Raw genomic sequence first — 17,076 nt, 5'->3', positions numbered from 1 at the left:
AAAAGAGTTGAACCTGAAGAAAAAGAAAGTTGAAACTGAAAAAAAGAAAGTATATGCATATATAAAAGTGAAATGTTTAAATATAAAGCGGAATAATCGTCACCTCTTTTTGTTTAATATACATTTTTTTGGTTCAAAGTTCAGGATCAAAACTTTAGATCTATGCTCTAGAGGCATAGATCTAGTGTTTTTACCTTTAGTTAGTAGTACATGACACTATATAACCTGCCATAAAGAGGGAACACAAAATCAGTCTTCCTTTCTTCCCTTTAGCTTCATAAACTAGCTGGTATGTCTTTTTAATTAAAGTATACTTTTTGAGTTTGGTCACAAAACATATATATTAAATGTCATTTATGTGATGCCTGTGCATACTGATGAAAATCTCTTTACAATTTTTCTTGTTAATGTTTTTTTTACCTTTAAAAGCCATGTATTTATGTAGGGAAATTGTGAGAGAATTAAGATTTTGATTATTTATTTTTACATTTTAAACAGCTTTTTCTGTATCAAATAAAAAAAAAAACAGAATACATATCTCTCCAAAAGATTTGGGTTTCAATAGAGGACAAAGGCCGTCCACAAACTAAATTTAGACATCCAACCATCTTCCATACCTGTCTATCCTTTCAGAGTAGGCAGGTGTAGATGGTGTGGTTTGAGCTGGGGTCCTTTCCCAGCAGTCATTGGGTGTCGCCACAATTCCTTCTACTTGGTATTATCAACAAGTTAAGACATATCTGATATATTTTAATTAGAATTAGTTTTTTAAGGTTTGTGTTCATGAAAAATGATTAAAATTGTTTCTAATATTAAATGACGATGTTATGCAATTTTACCAGTTTGACTTTTTTCAGGTATTTTTTCATTTGATTTGTTGTTTCTATATACATTGGAGTTTATTTTCGTGGGGTACACTGACAAAGAAAGTATGACGTTTTCTTTGATTAAAATGGTGGCCCATATCTGAGTTTGTTTTGTGTTGTATGATGTTGCCATTTGCTGATTCTACCTGATTTAGCTCTTGACCAGATTAAAATCTATCATCTAGATATTATTAAGAGCCAGGGGACTATTATTTATCCTCTGCACAAAGACAGTTGAAGAATCTATCAACGAAACATGTTGTGATTCAGTACATTATCATTTGGCTTTTACTGGTGAATGTGACACAGGCTTTTTCACGTAGCAGTGCCATACAAAGTCCAAAGTTGTTAAATGTTGGGACTTTATGTTCACATTTACATTAAAGTGTAGCTACTTTCAGAATAGTTTACTTTGTACTTACTATATGTCATTGATCACTCTGTTTAGTACCAAAGCTATAGTATATGGACTTACCAACAGTACATTCAGTACTTCTACTTCAGTGCCGATGACATAAACTACCTACCAGAATATTATATAAAAAGATGTCCATATACTTTTCTTTGGCAATTTTTATGTTTTTGTTTGTGTATATCAGATTGGTGTGTCTAGTTCAACTTACCTTTATGTACATACTTTGTTAGCATCTTGAAAAAAGTGTGATGTTACAAAATGCAGCCAATATAGTCCGATGTTTGAGAACTGTGTTGAATGTGACGCATCTTTTTAAATGGTGTAACTACAGTTTTACCATAATTGTGCATCATATCACTTATGTTGCTATGATTTCTTTATCCCTGTGTTGCCTGTTTTTCACCTCCGAACTGTGTAGTCTCACCCGTTTTTACCTTGCAGGCAACCATCCAAAGCTAAAGCTAACTCTAGGTCTAAACAGAGCAACCGTGGCAAAAGGTAATCTGAGGAGAAACAACTCACTTGATAGATGGTGTCTAACATAAAACTATTTTGCCTTGCAGAAGTCATTATACGCACTCAATTTATAAACATTTTATTTTGTCAAATAGAACCACAAACTATTATGTATTTTATTGGGAGATGATGACATTGACCAGTACAATATATCCCATAATTGTGCAGTGGAAGAAAAATGATACGTGGTTTTAAAAACCTACTTCAAATTAAAATCAGACAAATTAGGCATACACATTTATTTAGCCCCTTTTATTCTGATACCCCACAATAAAATTCAGAATTAACAATCTCCTTAAACACAAACTCCCTCCCCTCACACCCATGAAGCATGATAATGGCAGAATCATGCTGTGGAGACGCCTACCTTTATGTAGGAATACTGATGATGGCCGGAGTTGATAAGAACATGGATGGAGCTAAATACAGGGTAGTTGTGGAAGAAAACCTGTTAAGATTACAGCATATCCACGCGTTAGAATGGCCCAGTCAAAGTGCAGACCTAGACCTAATTGAGAATCTGTGGCAAGACTTGAAAATTAATGTTCACAAACAATCTCTGTCCAGTCTGAGAGTGCTTGAGTTATTTTGCAAAGGAAAATGGCCCAAAATATTCAGTCTGGTTCAGTCCACATCAATAGGCTTGGACCTATTTGTGCAGCAAAAGGTGATTCTATAAAGTAAGAGTCAGAAGGGGCAAATACAAATGCACTTCACTCATAATGTTAAAAATCATGAATCCTGGTTAGGGACGGGTACCAAATTCCGTACTTTTATAGGTACCGACCAAATTCCGTCAGTACTACTGAGTAACTATTCACGTAAAATCAAATAGTACCATGTTTTGGTACCTAAATGAGAGAGTGAAGGAGTGGGCAATTTTCCATGCTGGACATGAACGTAATGACGTCAGTAGCCGCTGGTGCAGTCAACAAAGCATGACTGATAGAAAGCGGTTGAAAGTGTGGCTCCACTTTTCAAAATGCGATGCAGATTACGCTCACTGCAATATTTGTGATGCGAAGTGCAAGGCCAGCCTTGGGAATACTTCTAACCTGAGGAAACACCTGGCTAAGCAAAATATCTTTCTCATCAGCCTCAGATCTACGGCTACAACTCCTACATTCGGCACTGTTAGCACGCCGGCATCCGTTAGCGACTCGTCGTCTGCAGCCAGAAACATGGGAGAAGAAATGTTTGAAACAACTGAGATGTTACATTACAAACAGCTGGATGTTGCTTTGACATATTCGTTAAAGATTACATATTGAGAAATAAATATGTTAAATAAAAAAATTATAGATTTTCTTATCAAACAAACACACACAAAAGTACGGAAAATTGGTACCGTTGAGAACTTACATAATTCCCAGGCACAAGCATTGGTACTGTATCGGTTTAAATGCGAAATGTACCTATTCCTAATCCTGTTCCTTATACTTCAGAGTTTAACCCCTTTTTCCTCTGATCTATCAGAAAATCCCAATAAAATTCACTAAAGTTTGTGGTTGGAAAGTATCAGAAGTTGTTCAAAGGTTCCAAACTTGAAATTACTGCAAGGTAGCTACTGCTCAATTATGCTGCTTCTACAAACTTCATAAATAAAAACAAGCTATGCATTTAAACCGATAAAGTCAAGGTCTTTTATTTATAGGAAAACAAAAAGTATATAAGACAAAATAAGCATCTTTAAAGATATGTTCAAGATACAAGGATTGATACCTATTTCACATCTGAATAAAAGCTATGTTGATAAGCTGAAGTTAGTCTTAGTTTTGTAGTTAGCAAAGGATATAGATAGAAACACTACCCTCTGTACCTCAAAACAAAAGATGGGATTAAGGGGTAGGAGGGTCAGTGGTGGGGTACACCTTGGATCGTTATCAATCAGTTGCCAGGCAACTGAGGTAAACAAAGGCGCCAAATGGTTTGTTGTACAGAATATAGAAGTAAGTTCCGCAAAAAAACTCTTTATGAATAGGTCAAGCATAACAAACTTAATAACCAAACAATAGCTGCATAACAAGCTTATTGTTAGCAAGCAGATAAACAAAGTGCTACAAAAAGGAGGAGTCTGAAAGACACAGATGTCTTCAGTGCAACATGCTTCAGAGTAATATATAGCATAATATTTTATAGATTATTATTACTAGGTATTTTTTCATTCATTCATTCGTCTTCTATACCGGTTCTTCCATAGTGGGTCATGGGGGGAGCTGGTGCCTATTTCCAGCAGTCTACAGACGAGAAGCGGGGTATACCTGGACAGGCCACCAATCCATCGCAGGCCAACACAGAGACATACATGACAAACAACTATGCACACACTCATTCGCACAATTCACGCAATTTAGAGAAACCACTTAACCTAACAGTCATGTTTTTGGACTATGGGAGGAAGCAGGTCTTTTTTCAGTGAAACTATAACATATTTTCAATTTGGTTTTAAGCTATTTTTAATAGCAGATTGTATTTTACTTTTTCAAATTTTTTTATATTATTGTGTAGTATTGTCAACCTCTGAGTATATTTACTCAGAGGTTTTATTACAGTAATCATGCCCATTTTTACTTGCATTGAAGCTGTTTGAATTTTAGTACTAAAATATTTATTGTGCTAAAATTACACATTATTTAAATATTTCAAACTTTTAGAAGTTTATAACCCAACTAGTTTTCTCCTTACTGAGACCTTGCTGCAACGCAAAGTGACCTTAATAATCTTTTGAAATCTATATTAATTACACAATTAATTTCTTCATTATAAGTTCACTGGACTTCTTTTGTCCTTTTTGTTATTGTTTAACAAAATTAAAATACAAAACTGAAACGACTATAAAGATGAAAATTTAAAAGCCAAAACTTTTCCTAGTTATACTCTTTTAGCCTAGTTATGCTAGCATGTGGGATATATTTTCCATTTGAAATTAAAAAAGGTTTCCATCCAAATTTTAGGAATCTAATGTCTTCCTTTATTGCAATTTTGCAAGTGAGAATCAGTCTTATTTTCAATTTCCTAACAAAGATCATAAACCATTTTGTATATGCGGTGAGGTTTTAAAAAGAAAACAAAAATGTATAAAAACTACTTTTCAGAACTATATTTTTGATGCTATTTTATAGATTTGAGTGATATCTATCACACAGTCTTATTTTTCTCGATTTGTTCATGTGGTCATTTGTGGAAAAATATTTTATTGCATGACCTAAATGCTACTATTTTGTCTGTATGGTGTAAATACAACCAAGTCTTGCAATTCAGGAAGTGACTGACTCACCACCGTCTGTTTCCCCATCTCTGCTCCCCTCAGGTTGTATTTGGAGCGCCAAAAGAACTACTACCTCATCCACTCTTTGGCGTGTACAGGCACAGAGGTCCATCTGGCAGCCTGTCCGTTAGAGTTCAGCAAGCCAAACGCCACATCCTCCTGTGCAGGCGGCATGCCGGTTGTTGTGAGCTGTATGCCCGGCCCCCTGTTTATGCAAAACAGCGGTTTGAAAAAGAAAGTTAAAATCTCGGTAATCATCAGAAATAGAAGCTAGACAAATGAAACATTTTAATAGGTAGCATTTTATTAAATAAATGCAGTATCTTTGCAAATGTATTCACACTTGAACTTTTTCACATTTTGTCTCATTACAACCACAAACTTCAATATATTTTGCTATTATGGAAAAGTGGCAGGAAGAGGGTCTTTTGTTGAAAAAAAAAGCTATAAGAAGTCCATTTTGTAATGTTCCTAAAAGCCATGTAGGGTACACAGCAAACATATGGATGAAAGTGTTCTGATCAGATGAGACCAAAATTCAGGTTTTGCCCAATGTGAAAAACTGAGTGTCAAAAAACACATTATACTTAACACACCGTGCATACCGTGTAACGTACTGGTGGCAGCATCGTGCTGTGGGGATGCTTTTCTTCAGCTGGGATAAGGAAACTGGTCAGAGCTGATTGTAAGATAAATAACTGAAGAAAACCTGTTAGTGGCTGCAAAAAAGTTGAACCTGAGGCAGAGGTTGGCATATCAATAGGGCAACTCTAAATATAAATTTGATTCACTTAGAGCAAAGCATACAGCATTCATAAAAACGCTGTCAAATGGCCCAGTTAAAGCACAAACCTAAATCCAATTGGGAATCTGGTACATAACTTGAAAAGTGATGTTCACAGGTCCTCTCCATCAAATCTGATTGAGCTCAAACCTTTGTGCAATTTATTAGATTTTTGAAGCTGGTGGAGACATACCCACAAGTTCTGATTCAGGGGCAATGAATACAAATGCACCCCACACTGTATTTTGGAGATTTTTATTTGTAAAAACCGACATGCACGTATCATTTTCCTTCCATTTCACTATTACGCCTTTTGGTGGGTCACATAAAATCCCAATAAAATACATTGAAGTTTCTGGTTGTATGGTGACAAAATGTAGAAATGTTCAATAATATACAAACTTTTGCAAAGGGCTGTAACTTGATGAAATTGTTGTTTAAATTAGATTATTACTATCTGCCAGACTGCTTAGCGATGAGGCTTCTAAATGTACCGCTACATGTAGAAATGTGCCCCTTGTGTTTTAGAGCAATGTGAGGCTGAAAGGAGGCGCCAGGCTGGGAGAAGGCCGAGTTGAAGTGCTGAAGGACAATGAGTGGGGGACAGTGTGTGATGACCGCTGGAGCCTGCTGTCAGCCAGCGTTGTTTGCAGGGAGCTTGGTTTCGGCAGCGCAAAGGAAGCTCTTACTGGTGCCCGCTTGGGACAAGGTGAGGGATTTTACTTGACAGACTAACACAAATAGCACAGGTTGTGAAGTGGATGGAAAATGACACATGGTTTTCTAAATTAGTGAAAAGTGTGGCCACACATTTGTATTCAGCTAACTTCATCCCTGATCTATCTGCTTTGCTCCTTGGTCTTTTTGATGCTGTTTGTTCACAAACCTCTGAGGCAGAATTTATACTGAAATTGAATTAAACACAAATAGACTGTATCCACTAATTAGGTGACATCTTGGTAAGTAAAATGATATTAATAAAAATGCAAACGAACTCAACATTTTTCAGATTTTTATTTAAAAACCATGCATCCTTTCCCTCCCACTTCACAAATATTTAACTTGCATAGGTCAATCATCTAAAACAAAAAAATGCATTGTCATTGGTGGTTGTAATTTAAAACTATTTAGTAAAAACATCAAGGGAGGTAAATATTTTTCCAAGGCACAGCATATTTTCTTTTCACCTAAAAAATGTATTTCCCCTTCAACCGTCTTTGAATCTGCTCCATACAATCCTTTAACTACTTTGACCACAGAACTGCCTCTCTGTTTTATCAGGAATGGGTCCGATCTATTTGAACGAGGTGAAATGTCTTGGAAATGAGAAGTCGATCTGGAACTGCCCATTTAAAAACATCACATCAGAGGATTGTCAGCACATGGAAGATGCCGCTGTTCGCTGCAACATCCCTTACATGGGCCTCGAGAACTCGGTCAGACCTAACCTCCTTACTAAAATGTGGATTAAAACTATTTGGATGGTTAATTTGACGTTATTGTCGTGTTTTTCTGTTATTTTGGATTAACAATTAAAAATTGACTTATTGAGTATTTCAAATTAGGTTGTATTAGTTTCAGATATATTTAGTACAGCAGAATAAGAAAACATTTAAAATACTTATTTTCTGCTCTGTTCTGTGCTTTCATTTGTGTCTGTTTCCAGCTACATTTAAATATATTTTACTATCCTGAAAATATTTTTTGTCACACAGAGTGTGAAACTCATATATAGATTAATTACACATAGAGTGAAATATTCCAAGACTTTATTTCTTGCCATGTTGATGATTATGGTTTACAGATAAGGAAAACCTAACATTCAGTCTCTCAAAAAATTTGATTTTATAAATTGACAAAAAAGAATATTTGAATCAGAAATGTCAGGGTCCTGGAAAGTGTGTTCATTTCTATGCACTCCATACTTGATTGGGGCTCCTTTAGCAATGAATTACTGCATGGATGCAGCACGGCATGGAAACGATCAGCTTGTGGTTCTGCTGAGGTGTAATGAAAGCCCAGGTGGCTTTGATAGCGGCCTTCTGGTCATCTGCATTGTTGGGTCTGGTCTCTCATCTTCTTCCTGACAATCCTCCATAGATTTTCTAAGGGGTTAAGGTCAGGCCAGTTTGCTGGTCAGTCAAGCACAGTAACACCATGATCACTGATCCAGCTTTTGGTACCTATGTCAGTGTGGGCAGGTGCCAAGTCCTGCTGGGAAATGAAATTAGCATCTCCATAAAGTTTGTCAGCAGAAGAAGGCATGGAGTGCTCTAAGGTTTCCTGCTGGATGGTTATGTTGTTATGCTGTGGAATTCAGAAAACACAGTGGACCAACACCAGCAGATGACATGCCACCCAAATTATCGCTGACTGTGGAAACTTCACACTGAACGTCAAGCAACATGGATTCTGTGCCTCTCCACTCCTCCAGACATTGGGACCTAGATTTCCAAATTAAAATGCAAACCACTGAGCAACAGTCCAGTTCTTTTTTTATTAGTCCAGGTAAGACACCTGTAGCCTGTGTGTAGGATTCCAAACTCTTTAATGGTTTTTGTGTGACAATCCTCTCAAGGCTGTGGTTATTCTTGTTGCCGACGCATCTTTCCTACCATCCACTCAGCTTCCTATGAACAATCAGCCTCTTTAGCAATGACATTTTGTGGCTTATTCTCCTTGTGGAGGGTGTCAATGACTGTCTTCTGGACATATGTCCTGTCAGCACTCTTCTTCCTGATTCTATAGCCTACTGACCCAGACTGAGAGACCATTTAGTGGTTCAGAGGTTCAAAACCTCAACAGGCGTTTTGGGTTAATTAGCCGATTAGGGTTTAACACCATGAGTCTATATAATTATTATATATGAGATTCCGTGTCTGATGTCACAAAAAATATTCCTGTACATGTTTATGTGCCTCTCTAACACTTGTCTGTGGTTACAAAAATGTGGGATGCAAACCTAACTGTAGGAGCAACGTCGTTGCAAAAACTCACATGTAGCTTTCTAATAATTCTTCTTTATTACCGTTAATAACTTTGAGCTTTTATCCTATATAAGCAGAGATATTTTTGACCAAAATACGAGCTTCCGCTTGTTTCAGAAGGATTTCTGAAGAATCTGCTCCCTCTGTATCTACATGCTGCTTTCTAGTCTCCTAACCCCTCGGTCTCACACAGATCCGAATCACAGGCGGACGAAGTCGCTATGAGGGCCGCGTGGAGGTGCTGAGCTCTGACGTAGATGGGACTGAGAGTTGGGGTCTGATCTGTGGTGAGACCTGGACCACTAGGGAAGCCATGGTGGCCTGCAGGCAGCTGGGTTTGGGCTACGCTAACCAGGGCCTGCAAGTAATATTTACATTCTTTTGGTATATATTGCATATGGTGATTTAAAATACTGTCAGGTACACCCAGTGTGAGATGAGCGGTTCTGCTTAGGAATCTGCACAGGTTATTTAAAATCTTTTGATGTGTTCCTCTTACAGAGTCAGTTAAAACTAACATGTTCTCACTATGGGCATAAATGGATGATGCATTTGGACATCTCCGTTTTTCTGAGTAGAACAAATGTGCAACAAATGGCTTAAAAAATTTCAACTAGAAGAATTAGCTTCAGAATTAGATGTTTGAATTTATTGCGGATTTCCTTTAATCCTCCTTCCAAGAGGCTGAAATATAAACACACCCACACATAGATTTGGAAAAACCTCCCTTTGCAAAGTTTCCAAGAACTGACATGTTTTGGAGCCATCAGCAAGGTGTTGTCATAATTATGGCTGGATATTTGACCAGTCAGCAATGGTTTCATTTAAATCACTTGGTTCCTGGCACAGGCATGGATTTTAATCAGACTTAGTTCACAAACAGTCAATAGGCTTTCAGAAACTTAATGCTAGCCTGCTATCTCGATTCCAGTACCTATTTAGACGTTTTTGGGATTATTTTTGGACACCCAGTAGTGTCCAAGATTTAACCATCTGACTCAGATGGTTAAATGAAGGAAATTAATTCTAATGTTCAACAACAAACCATGAACAATCAAGGAACTATGAAGCTCCTGTCATAAACTAGAAGCTGCTATGCCACCAGTATCTCTGTCCTATATAAAGCAGGTTTAACATTAAACTGAGAGGATGCTGACTAAGAAAGAACCTCATTCTCCATAATGGACACCTTAAAGCTTAACTAAAATTTGTAGCTGCCCACATGAGCATACCAAACATTTTCTGGAGAAAAGCTCTATGGTCAGACCAGAAAAAAGAGAGATTTTGGCCACCACAATAACAAGGATTATGTTTAGAGAAGTCGAGGTGAGGCACCAGCTGTCAAGCATGGTGGTAGTAGCATCTTACTTAGGATCCATTTAGTCGTACTGCTGCATTGCAGAATTTAAATGGAATAATAAAAGAGGACTACCTGCGAATTCTTCAAATTTCCTGCAGATCAGCAGATCTTAGATTTGGACACAGTTGGATTTTTCAACAGAACAATGATCCCAAATACACGTTCAGATGGGTTTAGGGTGAAAAAAGCAGGCTAATAGCATCTGGAATGGCTACAGCCTCAAAAATTCATGGACTATGACTAAAAGCCATGTCAGTGCCAAGAAACCAATCATTTTAAATGAACACTATCCAGCCAGAAGGAAGCCAATTACTTGTTGATGGCTAAAAAGCTGTGGGACATAATATTTGAACAAATATTATTAGGGTGTATGTTTATATATTTGATCCTGTATGTATAAGTTTGACACTATGTAGATTAGACAAAAGGCACAATATTTTCAAATTTCACCTAATTCTCGTTATTTAAATGTAATGAGGTAGTGTCCTGTAGCATCATTCCACCATGAAAAAGCCACTTTAAGTGTATGTAAACTTTTCAGCAGCGTCCTACCACAGCATTGGTCTGCTTCTTGGCAAACTCAAGAAGAAAAAACTAATTTATTCCTGTATCTGAGATACTGGATCCAGCCTCTTTGGCAGCAGCGACTAGAGTGTGTTTACTGTCACATAATAATGTGTCTGGCTCAGCAGCGGCAACTAAAGAGCCTCGCTCAATTCAGACACCCAGAGGAATCTAATGTTAGGAGCTAGCCACTGCTTATGGCTTGTGCATTTATATTAAAATAAGACACCAGGAGTCATATGTTATCAATGTGTTTATATGAACAGGCTTTACTTCATTCTTATTGTTGAAATAAATGTAGTTTTATTTTGTCCATCATAAATGTGCAGAACTATGCATCAATGTACGACAGTATTATTATAATTTTTTATATGCAATATGTATTTTTCTGGACATGGAATATTACATACTTTTAATAGGCCTGTTCCATGTGAAAGAACTAAAATTGGCACATACAAAGCTTCTAACCCCTGTAGTCACATGGTGACCTCATCTGGAAAACATGCTGATCTCCTTTCCTTCAAAAGACTAACCAAACGGCTGCTTCAACAACAAATTTTCCGTTGCCTGAGGACTCCGTTTAAACACTGGGTAATTTAAGTTTAAATAGTTCGCAGACAGGACAGGAATTGTGTCCCCAGTCTGACTCCCAGCAGGACATTTCTGCAGATCCGGATAGTGGGCGGCCGTAGCAGTTATGAAGGCCGGGTCGAGGTTCAGGTTGGGTCCAAGTGGGGCACAGTGTGCAGCACAGGCTGGACCACAAAGGAGGCCATGGTGGCTTGCAGGCAGCTAGGGCTCGGCTACTCCATGCATGCTGTCACTGTAAGTAGGACCAAAAAAAAAAATTATAAAATGTTTTCAACAGGTAGACAGCAAACAGTTAAAACATTTTATGGCCCATCAGATGAATTATAAACAAAACAAGCAAGCTAAAACACTTAATAGTGATGTCTCAATATTTTCCATTGCCATTAAAAATAAATTCTGTTTACAGTTTATTGAGGTACTGTGTAAACAGCTCTAATATAAGGGTGATTAAACATCATAGCAGAGGTAATGGGAATCTTTCACAAAAACATAAGGTATGAAGCTAAAAAAATAAATGTGAATTCAATAACACTAATCCAGTAACAATAAAGAAGTCTGCCTTTTTATGTACAGTGAAAAATTCAATGAATCTTCTGATCTGATTCTTGTTAAAAGTGATGTTAATAACATATTTGATTCTAAAAAATAAAGCCATATGCAGAAGTATAACAGTATATGATACATCACAAAAATATCACACCTCAAATATCGATGTATACTCACTGGCCACTTTATTAGGTACACCGAATCTCCTGTTCCACCACATCCCAAAGGTGCTCTGTTGGATTGAGATCTGGTGACTGTGGAGGCCATTTGTGTCCAGTGAACTCATTGTCATGTTCAAGAAACCAGTCTGAGATGATTCATGCTTTATGACATGGCGCGTTATCCTGCTGGAAATAACCATCAGAAGATGGATACACTGTGGTCATAAAGGGATGGACATGGTCAGCAACAATACTCAGGTAGGCTGTGGCGTCAACACGATGCTCAATTGGTACAAAGGGGCCCAAAGTGTGTTAAGAAAATATCGCCCACACCATTACACCACCAGCAGCAGCCTGAACCATTGATACAAGGCAGGATGGATCCATGCTTTCATGTTGTTGACGGCAAATTCTGACCCTACCATCTGAATGTTGCAGCAGAAATAGAGACTCATCAGACCAGGCAATGTTTGTCCAATCTTCTATTGTCCAATTTTGGTGAGCCTGTAAATTGTAGCCTCAGTTTCCTGTTCTTAGCTGATAGGAGTGGCACCCAGTGTGGTCTTCTGCTGCTGTAGCCCATCCGCCTCAAGGTTCGACGTGTTGTGCGTTCAGAGACGCTCTTCTGCATGCCTTGGTTGTAACGAGTGCTTATTTGAGTTACTGGTGCCTTTCTATCAGCTCGAACCAGTCTGGCCATTATCCTCTGACATCTGGCATCAACAAGGCATTTGTGCCCACAGAACTGCCGCTCACTGGATATTTTCTCTTTTTCGGACCATTCTCTGTAAACCCTAGAGATGGTAGTGGGTGAAAATCCCAGTAGATCAGCAGTTTCTGAAATACTCAGACCAGCCCATCTGGCACCAACAACCATGCCACGTTCAAAGTCACTTAAATCACTTTTTTTTCCCATTCTGATGCTCAGTTTGAACTGCAGCAGATCGTCTTGACCATGTCTACATGCCTAAATGCATTGAGTTGCTGCCATGTGATTGGCTGATTAGAAATTTGTGTTAACGAGAAGTTAGACAGGTGTACCTAATAAAGTGGCCGGTGAGTGTATTTTACTGCGATTTCATATTATAGACCAAGAGAGGGTGGCACATCATTCTGATCTGGAACAGAAAGGATACATGGTTTAAAGATCTGAAAACAAATACATGCACCACTTCTCAGTTTTATACTTGTAAGACATCTTGAAAACTAGGCTTCGTTTCTCTTCTACTTCCCAATTAATATGCTGTGTGTTGGTCTGTGACCTGAAATCCCGATAGAACACATTGAAGTTTGTGGTTGTGTTGACAAAAAATATATGAAAAAAATTCAAGGGGTGTGACTACTTCTGCACGGCTTTTGTATATGTATATCTTAACATAATTCGTAATTAAATCAATATATTATCAATGAGTTATTTAATAGTGTCTTATGAGATTGTCTTAAATTCGAACACTTTTTCCTGATGAAAGTTGTCCTCAAGAGGTCTAAAACGTCATGTCCCTAGTGAGCAGCCAGGTCCTGCACATCTGTTTTACAGAGAAGCTGCATAAAAACTGAACACTCAGAAGCTCCACATGTGAATGATTATGTCCTCATCACCGTGTACTGTTTGTTTTTCTTTCTTTTGTTTGTTTGTTTCTGTTATTTTGTTTTCCCCATTTAACCCCCGGTAAGGAAACCTGGTACTGGGACAGCAGCAATGTTACAGAGATGGTGATGAGCGGCGTGAAGTGCACAGGAAACGAGATGGCTCTGAGTCAGTGCCAGCATCACAAAACCGTCAGCTGCCAGAAAGCGGCCGCTAAGTTTGCAGCAGGAGTCATCTGCTCAGAGAGTGAGTTAAAGCAAAAGAAAATGCCTTGAAAATTTAACAAAATTAGATGTTTTATTCATATAAATGTTCAGACTCACATCATTTAAATAAAATTTGGAATAAAAATGTTTCAATTTTTTTTTCTATTCATCCACAAATATATACTTTTGAATGGAAATTCAAAATGAAACAATAACACAATCCCATTGCTGTTTTCCCCTTCTGCATCCAGCGGCCTCTGACCTCGTTCTGAATGCTCCTTTGGTCCAGCAGACAGTTTATATTGAGGATCGTCCTCTGCACATGCTCTACTGTGCTGCTGAGGAGGACTGCCTGTCTAAATCTGCAGCAAAAGCAAACTGGCCATACGGACACAGACGGCTGCTCCGCTTCTCATCCGAGATCCGCAACATCGGGAGGGCTGACTTTAAGCCAAAAGCAGGGCGGCACTCGTGGGTGTGGCATTCCTGTCATGGGTAATGTAATTATAAATGAATTACATCCTCAGTTCAGTTAGAAATGTGAAGCCAAGACAGAACAAGCACCAAACAATGCAACATAAATATAAAAAACCAGGGCTTTTAATTGTTAATGTTTCATATTTTTATTGGAGGTCAAAATAACCTTTTTAAGAAGAACATTTTTGGATTTTTAATCTTTTTCATTTGGATTTACACCACATTTATTATTTAGTCTCAAAAATTGTTGGTTAAAAAATTACCTAATATGGGCTAATTTTCAAACCCAGTTTTGCATCAGATATTTACCGGTACAGCTGTGAGTTGGTTTAGCATGACCGAGTTGGATCATGGTGCTAAACCAGTATAAGGAGTTAGGTTTTCAACACAAAAATTGGTTAAAGACCATGTTTGGTCTCATAAAGCTATTGATGTCTAATCTTAAGGTTACCAAACTAAAAAATTACAAGTCATATTTGGATTAAAACGAATTACATTTATTGAATTTGTACTCAATACTATATGACTTAGGATGGTCTGGTGAAGGTTGAGGCCTAAAAGGAAAATGAGAATTTGTGGCAAGACTACTTGAAAATCTATGTTCACAGATGCTCTACATTTAATGTCACTGAACTTGAGTTATTTTTGCAAAGAATAATAAGCAAATATTACAGTCCCTGGATGATGTGGAAAGCTGGTTGAGACACAATCCAAATGTCTTGCAGTTTTAATTATACTGAAAGACCTTTCTACTCAGGTGGGTTAAATAATACGCATACCAAACTTTTCTCGTTTTTATTTGTTTATTAGACAACCTTTTTTCTCTTTTCTTCTAATTTTTGTTGGTCTTGCACATAAAATCCCAATAGAAAACATCAACGTTTGTGATTGTAACATGTCAAAAAAATTAAGGGGTCGGAATACTTTTGCAAGGCACTGTATGGTACGGTACACTTTTTTTAATTCTTTACTATTAGCTGGATATTTCAGGAAAGAATAAAGCAACTTAGCCACAAAGAACCACAGCTTTCTTGATTGGCCATTTATCAAAGTAAACATTATTTTGACTTTCGAGTGGATCGTTTTTCAGTTTAGGTCTGATACATAGCATTCCATCTTTTCACACAGCCACTATCACAGCATGGATATCTTCACCCACTATGATCTGCTGAATGCTAATGGCAGCAAAGTGGCAGAAGGCCACAAAGCCAGTTTCTGCTTGGAGGACACAGACTGTCAAGAAGGTAAGTCTCGTGCCTTGACAAGTTTAGGCTCTTTTGCATCTAAAAATCTGTGTAACCACACTTTTATTATTTGATGATATTTTCATTCAACAAAGAAGTTTGCTTCTGATAAGTAATGGCATGTAGAAAATTCTTTATACCATTCCCAGTACTTAATGGAAAACTCTTTGTAGGTATTACAGCAATCAAAACTTTCTTGTACTTGCTGACCACTTTCTTTGCACGTTTTCACCAGTAAGTTGGTGATTTCTTTGTGGAGATGAGCTCTGAGTATTTAAGGTTGGAAAGCCTTCTTGCCATCCCCTTATGGCGGTTCTCTAAGGTGGGCTCCACTCCACTCATCCCGTTTTGCGAGTGTTTCCATTACTGGGTTTTGCAGCCAGCTACTGGCTTTCTCGGCCCCTGCTGAGGAGCAGGTAACATCGGGGCTGAGTAGGGTCAAAATGTAACGTGAACACACTGCTCTTTACCAATTGGCCAAAGCATGAAGAGGAATTAAAAGTTTTTCACAATGGCCAGCTATTTTAAAATCATAAATCATGCCTGGAGGCTGAAAAGAAAGAAAAAGGATATCAGCTATTTGAATTACAAGCAGGTGGGCACGTTGTATTTAACTATTTAAATCAACTGATCACACACAAAATCAGTTGATCAAATGCACACACATTTCCTGCAAAACACACAAAACCATACCACCATGAAACAGCTTATGCATGAGTCCATTTAGTATTCAGCTCCATGCAAAGATTCCCAATCAAATTCAGGTTGGGACTCTGGCTGGGCCCCTTGAAAAAAGGTAATATTACTTCCAGTCAGAAGAAACATGCTGGTATAATGAAAATATTGGGTATAAATAATTTGGGGTTTAAGTAGTATGTTGTGAGTTGATATTTATAGACTTAAACTGCAACACCCACCCTCTGTATTGATCAGGTATTTCAAAACGATACGAGTGTGCCAACTTTGGCGATCAGGGCATCACCGTCGGTTGCTGGGACTTGTACCGCCATGACATTGACTGCCAGTGGCTTGACATCACAGACGTCAAACCCGGAAACTACATCATGCAGGTGAGAACATCCAAACAAGTCTGAAACCCGAGAGGCAGTGGCAAACGTCCGCTTAGCATTTACCGGTTTTATCCTGTTTCTCTGTGACCTATTTACAGATCTTTCTGTGACAACCTCTCGTTGAGATAAAAATGAGCTAATCTGCTTGATTATTACCTTGAGTTTACGAAGTTGAAGCTTTTGATGGATCAAATCCAGGGCAGCCACTCCTCTTTATCTGCCTTTGTGTTTCTGACCCACTCAGATTGTGATCAATCCAAATTATGAAGTGGCAGAGAGCGACTTCACAAACAATGCCATGAGATGCAACTGCAAATATGATGGACATAGGATTTGGCTCCATAACTGCCACATTGGTAACCACCCTGAAACACCCAACCCATTAAAACACAATGTGAAATTTGCTGAAATATACAAATGGTGCTACTTATTT

General features: G+C 38.0%; 1 protein-coding gene across 6 annotated transcripts in view; it reads left to right on the top strand.

Annotated features, from left to right (window-relative positions):
* The window catches only part of loxl3b (lysyl oxidase-like 3b), a 32,808-nt gene that overhangs the window by 14,450 nt on the left and 1,282 nt on the right, over nucleotides 1–17,076 (top strand). For 2 of the 6 annotated variants that reach the window (XM_047345639.1, XM_047345638.1), the window contains 10 exons: nucleotides 1,723–1,779; nucleotides 5,108–5,315; nucleotides 6,378–6,558; nucleotides 7,131–7,285; nucleotides 9,030–9,200; nucleotides 13,733–13,892; nucleotides 14,104–14,347; nucleotides 15,458–15,573; nucleotides 16,507–16,643; nucleotides 16,888–16,999. In XM_047345639.1, coding sequence (XP_047201595.1) covers nucleotides 1,723–1,779; nucleotides 5,108–5,315; nucleotides 6,378–6,558; nucleotides 7,131–7,285; nucleotides 9,030–9,200; nucleotides 13,733–13,892; nucleotides 14,104–14,347; nucleotides 15,458–15,573; nucleotides 16,507–16,643; nucleotides 16,888–16,999 — 1,541 coding nt within the window. Of the gene's footprint in view, nucleotides 1–1,722; nucleotides 1,780–5,107; nucleotides 5,316–6,377; nucleotides 6,559–7,130; nucleotides 7,286–9,029; nucleotides 9,201–11,429; nucleotides 11,586–13,732; nucleotides 13,893–14,103; nucleotides 14,348–15,457; nucleotides 15,574–16,506; nucleotides 16,644–16,887; nucleotides 17,000–17,076 lie in introns of all 6 variants that reach the window. The other 4 variants (XM_047345641.1, XM_047345642.1, XM_047345640.1 and 1 more) reach the window with 3 other exon arrangements.

The sequence above is a fragment of the Girardinichthys multiradiatus genome, chromosome 19 (genome assembly GCF_021462225.1).
Source record: "Girardinichthys multiradiatus isolate DD_20200921_A chromosome 19, DD_fGirMul_XY1, whole genome shotgun sequence".
NCBI classification, from domain to species: domain Eukaryota; kingdom Metazoa; phylum Chordata; class Actinopteri; order Cyprinodontiformes; family Goodeidae; genus Girardinichthys; species Girardinichthys multiradiatus.
This window is presented reverse-complemented; position numbering and strand designations above follow the sequence as displayed.